At 33.9% G+C, this 15,666-nt stretch overlaps 1 protein-coding gene across 7 annotated transcripts; it reads left to right on the plus strand.

Annotated features, from left to right (window-relative positions):
* The first annotated feature begins 124 nt into the window (after positions 1-124).
* On the plus strand, positions 125-14,662 carry thoc5 (THO complex 5). Of its 7 annotated transcripts, none has more exons than XM_048158481.1 (22): positions 125-274; positions 1,245-1,342; positions 1,435-1,491; positions 1,612-1,674; positions 3,678-3,821; positions 3,900-4,013; positions 4,179-4,276; positions 5,816-5,962; positions 6,051-6,165; positions 6,297-6,429; positions 6,515-6,592; positions 6,666-6,709; positions 6,790-6,889; positions 8,248-8,356; positions 8,449-8,550; positions 9,118-9,214; positions 9,453-9,564; positions 11,734-11,837; positions 11,980-12,067; positions 13,755-13,870; positions 13,960-14,153; positions 14,434-14,662. In XM_048158481.1, the coding sequence occupies exons 2-22, from the start codon at positions 1,247-1,249 to the stop codon at positions 14,495-14,497; spliced, it is 2,175 nt and encodes a 724-aa protein (XP_048014438.1). In that variant the 5' UTR covers positions 125-274; positions 1,245-1,246; the 3' UTR covers positions 14,498-14,662. The 7 variants fall into 7 exon arrangements, with proteins under 7 accessions (XP_048014438.1, XP_048014440.1, XP_048014441.1 ...); XM_048158483.1 differs by having other exon boundaries at positions 1,435-1,485; XM_048158482.1 differs by having other exon boundaries at positions 165-302.
* The last annotated feature ends 1,004 nt before the right edge of the window (positions 14,663-15,666 follow it).

The following is a 15,666-nucleotide window of genomic DNA, read 5'->3' on the forward strand; positions in this document are numbered from 1 at the left end:
AAAAAAACGCCAGTTAATTTTAATAAAATCTAACTGCAAATCAGCAGTTTAAATTAAATGTAAAATTTGTTCTGGGTTTCTGCAACTCATTTTATGAGGAATAAATATTTTTCGGTCGAACCCTTTAGAGATCTTTTATTATGTAATCCAGTAGCGGAAGTGCTGTCCGTAGTTTCCTCCCGCATCCAGCCTGCTCACTCTTGCTGTTTGAATGACACCATTTAATAATTAAATTCATTTTCAGATACTTAAATTGGATAAAAGCAGTTGAAAGGTGAGATTTTACGCTTCCAGATTTATCGGTGAGTCTTATTTAAACACAACAGAATACATTTCGGGCGTTTTAATTGATCTGTTGTTGCTTCATCAAGAAGCTAACCTGATAGCGCAGTTTACTAATATATGTGAATATAATTTCCTAAACTAATGCGTAATAAATAAACGTGCGGTGTGTATGTGATGTTTAAACACACATTCGACGTTTTACCCAAATCAGATGAGTTATTTTAGCAGTATTTATATACATTTATAATATTTAATAATACTTTGAATTTTATTTTTGTTCACTTTTAATATTAGTTTAAGTTTTACTGATTTTGTTATGTGCTTGAGCCATTTTTATTCGTTTTTAAATAGTTCTATTTAGTTTTTAATTTGTTTTTGTTCCAGTTTTAGTAAAATTTCTAATTTTCATTGAAGTTTAGGTATATATATATATATATATATATATATATATATATATATATATATATATATATATATATATATATACTACATTATTTTTATATATTTTTTTACATTATTTATTTATATATATATATATATATATATATATATATATATATATATATATATACATTATATATATATATATATATATATATATATTTTACATTATTTATATCTATATACATTACATTTTATATATATATATATATATATATATATATATATATATATATATATATATATGACTGAAAACGATTTTAATAGTTTTAGTTAACAATATCAACACTGAAGCAGATTATGTTAAAAAATAAATAACAATTACATAAAATAGTCTGTGTAAAAAATAAGTTATTTTTGGAAATTAACTCTTAATTTTCCCATTCATAATCGTTAATCTCTGTTTTATTATTAAATATTATAATAGTAATACATGAAAGCATTTTTTATTCCAGGAGTTTCTGTTTGGAGGCAATGTAATTTTGTAATGATCTCTTCTGATCTCTTTGATATTTCAGCCATGTCGTCAGACGCTGTGAAGAAGCGAAAGCCGAAGGTCATTCGAAGTGAAGGAGGAACTCCAGAGGCCAAGCGCGGTCGAGGTGAAAGTGATCAGGTGAGCGGCTGTGAAATGCATTAGAGGTGATTTCAGCAGAGCCGTCCACTAACCCTCTAATATTCTCTTTCTCTAATAACTCTCATGTGCAGCTGAGTGCAGTCAGTTCACATGTCAAGTTCAGGAAGGTCAGGTTGAGGCAGGTGAAGGTACAATCCAGCATGTTCCACTCATTTAGGCTTCAGATGTCTTTCTTTCATGAGTTGTGTTCAGATGAGCTCCGGTGAGCAGATATGTTGATGTGAGACTCATGTGGCGTGTGTACGTAGGTCACGACTCCAGCCGGACCTCGTCTTATCGGGCAGAGGAAGCTGTTTACAGCAAAGAATCAGGTTCCTATGAGATCTGTCTCTCTCTGCCTCTCTTTTTCTCTCTGACAGCTGCAGGGTCCAAAATGAACACTAATTGAGCACCAAATATGAATGGTACAAATATTGTAATTTGGCCATTATAATTTACAAATTGCAAAGAATGAAGTGGGAGATTAAAAAGGATATTCTGGATAAATATGGAAGAAAGTTAATGTTATAACTCAGTGACAATATATTCTGATGTTTAGCCACCAAACTAAAAATATGAGGAACATAATCTTGAGACAACAGTTATATAGCAATTATATAGATTTTAGCGTAAAAAAATGTAATAATATAACAAAAAACATTATTATTATTAATAGCAATAAATTATATCTGTCTATCTATCTATCTATCTATCTATCTATCTATCTATCTATCTATCTATCTATCTATCTATCTATCTATCTATCTATCTATCTATCTATCTATCTGTCTGTCTGTCTGTCTGTCTGTCTGTCTGTCTGTCTGTCAATCTATCTATCTATCTATCTATCTATCTATCTATCTGTCTATCTATCTGTCTGTCTGTCTGTCAATCTATCAATCTATCTATCTATCTGTCTGTCTGTCTATCTATCTATCTATCTATCTATCTATCTGTCTATCTATCTATCTATCTATCTATCTATCTATCTGTCTGTCTATCTATCTATCTATCTGTCTATCTGTCTATCTGTCTATCTATCTGTCTGTCTGTCTATCTGTCTATCTGTCTGTCTGTCTGTCTGTCTGTCTGTCTATCTGTCTCCTAATAGCAATAATTATAATAAATATTTTAACTTCTTATATTCATTTATATAATTTGTATAATAATTCTTCTTCTTTTATAAATTAATATTAAAATATAAAAATTCAATTGCCAAATAGCATCGTTATAGTAACAAACAATAAAATACATGTATTATTATAATTAGTAGTAATGAAAATAAAATTGTTATTTTAAATGTATAATATTAGATAATTTATATAATAATAATAATTATACATGAAAAATATCTCATCGCAACAGTTGTGCAGTTTAGCATCATTATAACAAAATACTTATAATATTACGTTTTATTATCATCCTCAGTATTTTTATTAGCATACTAACTATTATTGTTTTTAAATGCATAAAATAATAATAATTATATTATGTATTTTAATATTATACATTAAAATATTATTATTAGCATTTTTTATTATTATTGTCTTTTTAAATATATAAAATAATATTTTGTATTTTAAAATTATAAATTTAAATATTTTATTATTATTATCAGTATTATTAGCATAATACTAACTATTATTATGTTTTTTTAAATGTATAAAATTGTTATAATAATAATAATAATAATAATAAACATATTTTTTTAATAAAATATATTTTATTATTATTGTTAGTATTAACATAATACTAACTATTATTATTATATATGTTTTTTTAAATGTTTAAATTTATAATAATAATAATTATTATTTATGTATTATTATACATATTTTATTATTATTATCAGTATTTTTTATTAGCATAATACTAACTATTATTATATATTTTAAATGTATAAGATTTTAATAATTAATTTATGTATTATCTTAATATTATACATTAAAATATTTTATTATTATTATTATTATTATATTATTGTTTTTTAAATGTATAAAATTATAATAATAATTTATGTATTTAATATTATACATTAAAATATTCAATTACTGCGATTGACCAAGAATTAAATATTCCAGAGAGTTGTAATAATCACTGCCAATGAAACCTTCTCAATTCATCCGCCATTAGTATGTAATTTTGGATCCTGCACTGCTGTCGACACCTTTTCTGTTGCACTTTCGGGTGAGGAGGGTCATGTCTCACAGTTTTGTAGTTTCATCCCATTGTAAAGTAAGTGATTGGGAAGTGTTGGCTCACAGATCATGTTCAGCTGGTAGGCAGGGCTGAGTGTGTGTGTGCTTTCTGGTCACTATGTGTGTGTGTCCCTCAGGAGGTGCGTGTGTATAATGAGGAGGTGGAGCTGGAGGGCAGAGACCCGCAGCAGGACTACATGCTGTATAAGGACACCTGTGCCGCCCTCGCCAAACTCATGGCGGAAATCCAGGAGCTGAAAGCCGGCGGCGCGAAAGACGGAGTGAGTTTCACGTTTGCAATGTGTCCGAGTCGGAAAATAGGATTGAATGGAACTGATCTTTTGCTTCATGCATCCTAGAATGTAGAGATCGAGGAGAGACGCAGACAGAGCAGCGTTCATTTCATTACCCTGAAGAAACTCAACCGCCTGGCACACATGCGACTGAAGAAAGGCAGAGACCAGACACATGAGGTGAACACGCTCAGGCATACTGTCTAAAATGCGGCAACAAACATTTAAAACAGTAGAATGCTACATGGTTCTCACATTGTTTTGATCATAACTTTAGCCCAGTTTTCTGTTTAACATGCTTTATAAATGATTGTTTTAACCAACAATATTCCTCTATGTCCGCAGGCGAAGCAGAGAGTGGATGTTCTCCACCTGCAGCTGCAGAACCTGCTCTATGAGGTCATGCACCTGCAGAAAGAGATCGGAAAATGTCTGGAGTTCAAGTGAGTGTTGGAGAGGGAATGTCAGGGAATTTTAGAATGTATTTCCAGGCCTGGAAGTGTCTAGAGTAGACGTGCCAATATTCGGTAATGCGATATATCATGATAATGAATATGCACGATATTGTTATCGTGGGCACTTCAGAATACCGTAAATAATAATTTATTACCAATTAATAACATTTTTATAATGCATTTAAGAATACTTTCCCCATCAACCGTTTAAAATGCACAACACCGTTGTATGCTGAATAAAAGAGACATGCGCTCTCAGATGTAAACAAGCCCAACATGCATGAGAAGCACATGGAGGAACGAGTGAAGGAGACGCGTTGAATGAAAGTGCACGTTCACTCTCTGACAGCAGATGGAGCAGCAGAAATGCAGCGGTTACCCTGGAAACCTAACAATGATTAGTTAGAAAACTAGCAATTAGTTGTATTTTCTTAACTAACATTAACAAAAAATACTTTCTGTAACAAATGTAGCTATTGCTTAATCTTAGTTAATGCATTAAATAATGAGACTTTATTGTAAGTGTTACCTGTTGTTCTTTATATTCTTTTGCACTTTAATCTGTTAGAAAATGTTACTTTATATATTTTTTGTGTATTGAATTTAAACATGCAGAGTTATTTTTGTTATAAGAAAGAGTTCTTAAAAGTTATACTATAATAACCCTTTTTTTGCAACTTATTTCAACATCGTGATAAAAGCTTCAGTAATTAATCGCAACATGAAAATTTGATACCATCACATGCCTAGTCTAGAGTGAATGAACATTTTTCTAATCATTTTCAGCTCTAAAAGTACTGAATCTGCTAGAATACTAGAAAATATGGACTTTGTTTGTTGAATATGGAAATATTTATTTAACTATAATGGAATATCTTTAACTCTAAAGATATTTAATCTGCTAGAATACTAGAAAGTAGAGGTGTAACGGTACAAAAACATGACGGTTTGGTACGTACCTCGGGATTAAAGTCAAAATAATCAAGACGAAAACTAACAGATAAAGTAAAGATAATGAATATATAAGCTAATATTAGTGCATATATTTAGTGAAATGCTGCCTTCTAGAGTTCATTTCTCTAGTGCACTAACATGCTGCGGACACTGAATGACTTGCCTGAGGTAAATGTAATGCTACGTGCAATATTTTTCTCAAGCTGTTTTATCGATATCTTTCTGCAGGTTGAAACATGGTTGAGTGATTACATGCATATCTAGATCGTCTGTTCTTCTGCGCCTTCTCCTGTTGTGGTGGTTAGCAAACAGCATTGCATTACCATGCACGCGCCCACTTATGGATTAGAGTGTGGATCGCCTGTGACTGACTGTATTCGTCGTCTAACTATGCACCATACCGTGACGTTCGGGACGAATGCATGTACCATTACACCCCTAGTATTAGTAGATTTGTTTTAAGTATCCTGATCTTGTCATGAACAACTGGAAAAAGTCATAAAAAATCTAAAGGTGTAAGAACTGACTATATGTCACCTGTCTAAATCAGATGTTAACGTCTCTGTGTTTCAGGTCTCAGCATGAGGAGATTGAGCTGGTCAGTGAGGAGGAGTTCTTCCAGGAGGCTCCGGCCGAGATCTCACGCCCTCACGTCACTCGCGACGATCAGCACCAGCTCACGCTCGCCCGCCTGGACTGGGAGCTAGAGCAGAGGAAGAGGTAACACACATCAGCGACCCTCCATAACCCACAAATTCCTCAATCTTCACCAGGCGATGTTAAACATCCTTAGCGGTTCATAATGCAGGTTGGCGGAGCAGTATAAGACATCTCTGGCCAGTAAGGAGAAGATTCAGAGAGCCATTGAGCAGAAGAGAGAATATCTGAGCAGCCTACAACCTGGACTGCAGAACATCATGCAGGTGAAACCTTAGTCCTGAATATTTAATGTATATAAAAGTCACATTGCATCTTATTCTGTCTAAGAACCGCCTACTTAGACAGGAAGAGACTGACTGACGGATCTCTCACTCGCTCTCTCTCTCTCTCACAGGCGTCTCTCCCAGTGCAGGAGTATCTGTCAATGCCGTTCGAGCACATGCAGAAGCAGGCAGAGGTCGCCCGTCACCTGCCGCCCCCTCTGTATGTGCTGTTGGTCCAGGTGGGCGCGTATGGACAGGCCTGTGGTAAGATGCACATCTTTATTCTCCTGGAAGACCTCTTGTTTCTGATGAATCCTAGTTTATGAGATCATGCAATTGTGCGTTTCAGACAAAAATCTGTCTGTGAGCATCAGTGGAGACGTGGATGAGGCCAAAGCTCTGTCCAGACCCCCGGACGACTCGCAAGGTACCTGTGCGTCTTTGATTTGTGCGTGTGATGATCCGTGGAGGCTTAAATTTCATGTCTGTTTCTGTCTCAGATGACGAAAGTGATTCGGACGCAGAAGAGGAGCAACAGAACACGGTCAGAATCTGATTTTATCTTCTTCAGTTCATTATCTTGTGATCTGTGTTTGTGTGCTGATGTTCTCATTTCCTGTTCAGAAGCGCCGGCGGGCGACTGTTGGAGCTCAACTGGATGACAAGCGCAAAGGGATGCTGAGACGCCACCCACTCTCGCTCTGCGTGGACCTCAAGTGTAAAGGTGCGTGAAACTGACCCACAGTTCACTGATGCACCATATTAAACAACTGATTGAACTCATTTACATCATCACTCAGGGTTCTTCGAATCTTTTTGGTAGCCAGTTATTTGTTAAACACTGTTTATCGTTGTTTTTCAGTAGCATTCAAAAGTTTGGGGTTAGTAAGATCTTTTAATGTTTTTGAAAGTCTTTTCTGCTCACCAAAGCTGCATTTATTTGATAAAAATACTGTAAATATAGTAATATTTACGGACTTTATATCTCACAATGTGGACTTTATATCATGCAATTCAGACTTTATATCTCGCAATTCTGACTTTATATCTCGCAATTCTGACTTTATATCACGCAATTCTGACTTTATATCACGCAATTCGGACTTTATATCACGCAATTCTGACTTTATATCACGCAGTTCGGACTTTATATCACGCAGTTCGGACTTTATATCACACAATTCAGACTTTATATCACGCAATTCTGACTTTTTATCACGCAGTTCGGACTTTATATCACACAATTCAGACTTTATATCACGCAATTCTGACTTTATATCTCACAATTCAGACTTTATCTTGCATCTCTTTATAACTCACAATTCTGCTTTAATCTCGCAATGACTTTATATCTCTTTATATCTCGCAATTCAATCTTGACTTTATATCACGCAATTCGACTTTATATCTCACAATTCAGACTTTTTACGCAATCACTTTATCACGCAGTTCGGACTTTATATCACGCAATTCAGACTTTATATCTCGCAATTCTGACTTTATATCTCGCAATTCTGACTTTATATCACGCAATTCGGACTTTATATCTCGCAATTCTGACTTTATATCTCGCAATTCGGACTTTATATCACGCAATTCGGACTTTATATCTCGCAATTCGGACTTTATATCACGCAATTCTGAGAAAAATGTGGAATTGTGAAATATAAACTCGCAATTTATTTCACGGCGGAAACAAGCTTCCATAGAAAACGGTTGTGCTGCTTCATACTTTTGTGGAAGCTGATACATTTTCCTTTTCAGAATGCTTTAATTAATAGAAAGTTCAAAAGTACAGCATTTATTTAAAATAGAAATATTTTGTAATATTATAAATCTCGTTATTGTCACTTTTGGTTAATTTAATGCATCCTTGCTGAATAAAAATATTAATTTCTTTAAAGTTTCTTTTTGTGCCAGATATATACAGCTTTGTTTGTTTGTAATAGTTAAAACTATGATCTTTACATGTAGTTAAATGTATTGCCCCCTTAATTAGTCATAATTCTCTACTTTTAGCTATAATTATATAGTTAGTCATTTTTAACACTTATTAGTTGTGTTATTTATCTCTCTCTCCAGACGGCAGCGTCCTGCATCTGTTTTTCTATTATCTCATGAATCTCAACATTCTGACTGTGAAGACCAAAGTTTCCACCTCTGCGGATCTGTCCGGGGCCGTCAGCGCCGGGTCCGTTCTACAGCACCAAAATACACCTAAATCAGAAACGTACACAGTGTGTAGTTGTATGTTTTCTAACAGTGTTCACGTGTCTGTCACAGGGAGCTGCTGAACACAGAGAGTCTGCTGAACTGTCTTTATGCGTCTGATCACGGCAAAGAGACGCCCAACCCTTCCAACCGCTACCAGTTTGACAAAGTCGGGTAAGACAGACGTCTCCACTCTATATGAATATTATTATCGCCAGAGTTTGAGTAGTACGGAGCATCTAAAGAGACATGGTGGTAGAAAAATATGAGATGGGAGGAAAAAATATATTTCAAAACTTCCCCCTAGAATTTTTTGTGTAAACTTTTGAGTTGTTTACGATCGAACGCATAAGTATTAAAGTATAATTTTTCCTCCCATCTCATATTTTCTTCCATCACTGTAATTTTAGGGGCTCTTGAGAATAATACTACCGACATAAATTAAATTACCTGAATAATACTAGGCTATGTTTTATTCAGAAATGTCAGTAATGGACATTTTTAATGGACAAAAAGTTTCATATTTTTCTATCAAATATGAAACTGCAAGAGTTTATATAATTGCTAGAATTTTACAATATTTGTTGTATGAAAAATATTGTTTTGTTTTTGTTCACAAGTTTATTTATTAAAGCTTTATTATTATTATAATTATGAGTTTGCCATTAAAATAGGCTTTACTTGTGATATGGCATTAAATAATAAGCAAATAAAATTAAATTAAATGAACTTCCTGTGCAGAATCACTACATTTGTGGATTACGTGTCAGATCTCGGACATCCGTACGTTTGGGTGCAGAAACTGGGCGGCCTGCAGTTCTCGTCTGATGGTTCACAGGTGTGTGTGTGTGTGTGGCTTTTATAAATGTTTGTTACATTTTTTTTTAAATGATATTTTTACTTTACACATTTAATGTACATTTTTCTATGGTGTCATCGTTAAACGATGTTTATGTTGTGTTAGTAAATGAGTCTTGAACGCACAACATTTCTGCAACCATATCGATATTATTGTAAATAATGAGCCATCAGCGTAAAGTGGACAATATTGTAATGTAATGAAGTGTGTGTTTCAGTCGGGGCTGAGAGGAAGTGCTCTGAGCGCCAGTCACATGGAGAGGACCATAAAACTGCTGCGAGGAAGACTACAGGCTCGACTGTCCTTACACAAGCAGTTCAGCTCACTGGGTATAAACAACCTGAGACAGCTAGATTTTTTTGCTATGCAGATACTGAGTGTTGTTTGTTTGCTATGTGGTTGCGGTATTCAGGGTGGTTGTTTACTGGCCAACGTCAACAGGACTATATTTAGAATTAAGAATAACACCTAGATACAATCAGAAAATTTAATATTCAATCAATAAATAGACATTATTATATAAATACACACAAAAATATGAAGCAGTACATCTGTTTTCAACATTGATAACAGGGCTGAGTAAAATTATATAAAATATATATTTCTTGATTTTAATCGATTCTCCTTTTTACGAACCGATATCGATTCTTAAATCCCAAGGATCGATAGTCTATCCTGTTTTCAGTTGATGACTGAATGGAAAATTGTAGTGCGCCTCCCATCCAATAAATCTCAGTAAGCTTTGTGCTTTGTTACTTTTGATATGAAAGAGATTTCAAATTATGTCCATTTTATTACGAAATTAAAAAAATAAACACCGTTTTGGCGCTGTTTAATGTGGCGTGACAGATCACTTTAGCGCCTCAGTTAAAGAGAAGCATGTGATCATCTTCTCCTCTGCTTTAATACCAGTTACAGCATGAAATAAACATGAACGAACATCTGAAGGTATGTTAAAAGATACAGTACAACTTACTGAAATCCATATCATGTCTCGTGTAATCGCTCAATCAGTGTTTCAACCTCGGAAAGACGTCAATAAAACAGCTTGTAAACAATACGTCACGTAACGTCACATTTACCTCAGAAAAACTATTTTCAGTGACCATAAACTCATTAGTCAGCTAGAAAAATGAACTCTAGAGAGGAGCATTTAGCTAAATATATGCACTATATTATTTTATTTATTTTTTTTACCGTTCTTTAGTATTTAATGTATGTTTGAATAAATCTGTCAAATTTTATTGAAAGCCACCACTTAAATGTTTTAAAAAAAACAAATTGAAGCAGAAATATAATAATGTATTTATAAAGTTAGTTTTATAACAATTTCCTTGAGTGTTTGTATACAAATTAGTTCATTTTAATCTCCAATATTTTAGTAATTACCAACTGACTCCTATGTATAGTTTACAATATTAGTTGAAAGATTTTTTTTTTCTTGAGAAAATTTGCCATGTTCTGTACCTGATATATATCCAAAACCGGAATCGAATCGCAAGCTTGTGAATCAAAATCGCACAGAAACGGGGGATCGCGGTTCAAAACTTTTAATTATCTTAATTATTCCAAACTGACTAGAAGTGTGTGTATATAATAAATATATATATATATATATATATATATATATATATATATATATATATATATATATATATATATATATATATATATAATATATACATAAAATGTCAATAAATATATTAAAGGTGCCCTAGAATGTCTTTTTAAAAGATGTAATATAAGTCTAAGGTGTCCCCTGAATGTGTCTGTGAAGTTTCAGCTCAAAATACTCAATAGATTTTTTATATTCATTTTTTTTAACTGCCTATTTTGGGGCATCATTAAATATGCGCCGATTCAGGTTGCGGCCCCTTTAAATCTCCCGCTCCCCCTCCCTCGGAGCTCACACTTGCCTTAAACAGCATAAACAAAGTTCACACAGCTAATATAACCCTCAAAATGGATCTTTTTAAAGTGTTCGTCATGCAGCATGTCTAATCGTGTAAGTATGGTATTTATTTGGATGTTTACATTTGATTCTGAATGAGTTTGATAGTGCTCCATGGCTAAAACTAACATTACACACTGTTGGAGAGATTTATAAAGAATGAAGTTGTGTTTATGAATTATACAGACTGCAAGTGTTTAAAAATGAAAATAGCGACGGCTCTCCGTGAATACAGTAATAAACGATGGTAACTTTAATCACATTTAACAGTACATTAGCAACATGCTAATGAAACATTTAGAAAGACAATTTACAAATATCACTAAAAATATCATGTTATCATGGATCATGTCAGTTATTATCGCTCCATCTGCCATTTTTTGCTATTGTTCTCGCTTGCTTACCTAGTCTGATGATTCAGCTGTGCACAGATCCAGACGTTAATACTGGCTGCCCTTCATTCTAGGACACCTTTAAGTGAACTGTGATGATTTTGATCGTTGTGTTATGTTTATATTAACAATGCAATGTATTTGTTGTGTCCCAGAGCACAGCATCATCCCGGTCTCCAGCGAATGCCAGCATCTGTTCCCCGCTAAAGTGATTTCCGGTCTCACACGCTGGACCATGATGAGCCACCAGGAATTCACAGTATGTTTCTTCCAATCTGGAAACACTCTTTCAAGTCAGGATGTTTAGCATATCGCGTTGACGGCATGAGCGAGCTTAGTGAGATTTGGTGTCTTGAGAGTGATATTCAGTGTCTCGATGCACTTTTGTTCTTGTTCAACAGGAGCTGGGCTTCGTACAGCACGTGTTGAAGGCCGGTCTGGTGCACGAGACGGATCTCTTCTTTATGGCAGTTGTGGAGAGAGGAACAGGTGGGACTTGTGTCAGACTTTTCACTATGGACATGTCCGGTTTGCATTGCAGCTTATTCTGACCAAAACTCGCATACTTAGACAGGAAGAGACCATCTGACTGACAAGTAAAGTAGGCAATCACAGTTTTTATGTGACATTTAGGGATGTTTATGTCTCATTTACTTGCTACCAAATATCTCAATCCAAAGTCTTTTTCAGAGCTGCTGTGTCATTAACTAAAACTATAAAAAATATTTTTTGTTAATTGAAATATAGCTGAAATAAAATTTAAATATTAGATGAAAAACTTAAATAAAAATGTTGCATTGCAGGGTTATCGTTAACTAAAACCTAAAAACATTTTTGTTACTTTAAATAAATATTAACTTAAATAAAATTTTGGCAACATCCAAGGGAACATTTCTCATAAGTACTAAAATAACAAACGTAATAAAAACCTTTCTAGATATTAAAAAAGAACTAATAAAAATGAAAAACACACAACAAAATTACTAAAACTTCAAAATCTAAATAAAAACAGAATATATGAAAAATGTAAAAATAAAATCAAATTCAAAATATTAACAAAAACTATAATAGTTTCAATCAATGATACCAAAATAACAGTTGCTTTGTTGCAAATAAATGAAATAAAATAAGTTTGTAGAATTATAAGAAAGTATTAAAATGACTAAAACTAAAAAATTAATTAAAGCTAAATAGAAATATTTAAAAAACAAAAACTAATAAAAATGACACAAGCACATTTTTAGGATGCGATTAAACTAAAACTAAAATTAACAAAAATAAAAACTTATTCAAAATATTTATAAATACTAAAAGTACTTTATTAGTACTGTCAATTAACTAATTAAAAATGAAATAAATCGCAGCATTTTTCTGTAATTAATCACGGTTAATTGCATCCTAACATTAAAGTTTTTAATATCTTTTTATATTGTAATAATTTAACATTTAATCTCCAAATGAATGAGGAAACAAAGACAGTATTTTTAAATATTTGATCGAACAGGTAGGAAATAAACAGAAATTGAATAAAGATATTAAACACTTCACAGTATTAACTGCATAATTTATAAATTAAATATAGATTAATCCTTATTAAAGCTACAAAAGTTATTCAGTCAAAAGCAGTGAGTGATTTTTTTTTTTTTTTTTTCTTTGATTAACATTAATGACAGACATCATAGCAGCAGGTTTATTAGGCTGCTGTCCCTTTAAGATCTGATGAACATGATGTAAGCACATCTGGATCTGACACAAATCCGATCTCCTCACAACTCTTTATGGTCATTTAAACCTATATTTAACTCATTTAAGACTGTGCTCATGAGGATTCTCGACAAAGCGGGCATTTTGGCATGATTTTGTCCATTCAAGCGAGAAAGCGAACTAAATGCGGCCGGCACGCTGTCTTTTTTTTAGCGTCTTATTGAGCTGTAATTGTTTTATAGCACTTGAATGAATAGCAAGATCATATAATGTACCGCTAGCTAAAGGATGATGGAAAAAATGGATGCTGCGTTAATTGCGTTAAATATTTTTAATGTGTTAAACTGAAAAAATTGACAGCCCTAAAATGTATACTCATAAAATAACACTGTTTTGGAGGTTTAATATCATGTTATTAAATAATAATATCTGCATCATCACTGACTCAAATGCTTCTCTCGATGTCTATCAGCACGTCTGATGGCCGCTGTGGTGTTGAACCCCCGTTACCCAGATGTCTCGCCCCTCTTCTCGCTCTCTCTGCTCTGGAAGGGAGAACGCAGCGGCCGCTCGGACGATAACCTGCGGGTAAGAGCGTCACCGCTGCAGCGTGTTGTAGATCTGTTTAGATATTCAAGGAGAAACAGCTGAAACTCTGACTTTGTTGTCATGTGCAGGCGATTGAGAGCGAGGTGAACGTGTTCCGGTCCGAGCTGCAGGGGCCGCGTCCGGGTCTCCAGCTCCTGACCAATCAGATCCAGCGTCTGTGTGTGTGTCTGGATGTGTATCTGGAGACGGAGAGTCAAGTGTGTGACGGCTCAGAGGGACCCAAGGAGTTTCCCCGAGAGAAGATGTGCTTGCGCACTGCCAGGTAACGCACTAGGCCTGCTGTAAATACACTTCTTGTTCTTGTTTTTATATTGCGACAACTTCCATTTTTATTAGATGCAATATTCAATATTGCAATATTCCAATTTTGTGCATAAGTTAAATTCACATCTTCGGATGGAAAAAGCTTGTGTGTATTTAGAAAGAATTACAGGATCACATTTGAGATGTTTAACCTTGAATATTAACCAATATAATGAAGAATTCCTAATCTTTGTGATGGATAAAAACATGTGCTCATGTAAAATCTCTGTTTCTCTCAGGGGTCCGAGTCGTCTGAAGCCCTTCAAGTACAATCATCCGCAGGGCTTCTTCAGTCACCGCTGAATCCAGATCTCCGGACGAGCGAGACTGCTTTAGTGTTGTTAGGAGAGGCTGTAACCTTTTCTCAATCTGTGTCCTCTACTTTTTACCTCTATTTGTACACCCCTGTTTCTTGTTTTGCTCATATAATGTGAATTAGAAAATAAAACGTTGATTTTGATAAGAAAATATGCGTGTTTTCTTGGCTGTTTGATGATTCCACATCCTAACATACAATAACAACAACAAATAACAGACCAACAAACCAAAAGTGAACAAGAAGTATAACTATTACATTCAAATGTATGTATACATCTCTTCCAACATAAATATTTCAGAAACAAAACACCTTTATTTTAAAGTCATATTTGTGACATGCATCTTAAAGGGTTAGTTCACCCAAAAATGAAAATAATGTCATTAATTACTCACCCTCATGTCGTGCCACACCTGTAAGACCTCCGTTCATCTTAAGAACACAAAATAAGATATTTTTGTTGAAATCCGATGACTCGGTGAGGCCTCCATAGCCAACAATGACATTTCCTCTCTCCAGATCCATTAATGTACTAAAAACATATTTAAATCAGTTCATGTGAGTACAGTGGTTCAATATTAATATTATAAAGCGACGAGAATATTTTCTGTGCACCAAAAAAACAAAATAACTACTTATTTAGTGATGGCCGATTTCAAAACACTGCTTCGGAGCTTTACGAATCGAATCAGTGACTCGGAGCGCCAAAGTCACGTGATTTCAGCAGTTTAGCCGTTTGATAGGAGATCCGAATCTCTGATTCGATTCGTAAAGCTCCGAATCGCCCATCACTATATTGTTGAAAAGTCGTTATTTTTTTTATTTTTTTTTGGCGCACAAAAAATATTCTCGTCTTCTTATAATATTAATATTGAACCACTGTACTCACATGAACTGTTTTAAATATGTTTTTAGTACATTAATGGATCTTGAGGGAATGCAGGCCTCACTGAGCCATCGGATTTCAACGAAAATATCTTAATTTGTGTTCCGAAGATGAATAAAGGTCTTACGGGTGTGGAACGACATGAGAGTGTGTAATAAATTATATTATTATCATTTTTGGGGTGAACTAACCCTTTAAACTCTTTGTGTGTATATCACTGAAATTATATTTGTGTATATATACATAATTTTTCAAATTTGTTTACATATA

This window comes from Megalobrama amblycephala, linkage group LG15 (genome assembly GCF_018812025.1).
Source record: "Megalobrama amblycephala isolate DHTTF-2021 linkage group LG15, ASM1881202v1, whole genome shotgun sequence".
Lineage (NCBI taxonomy): Eukaryota > Metazoa > Chordata > Actinopteri > Cypriniformes > Xenocyprididae > Megalobrama > Megalobrama amblycephala.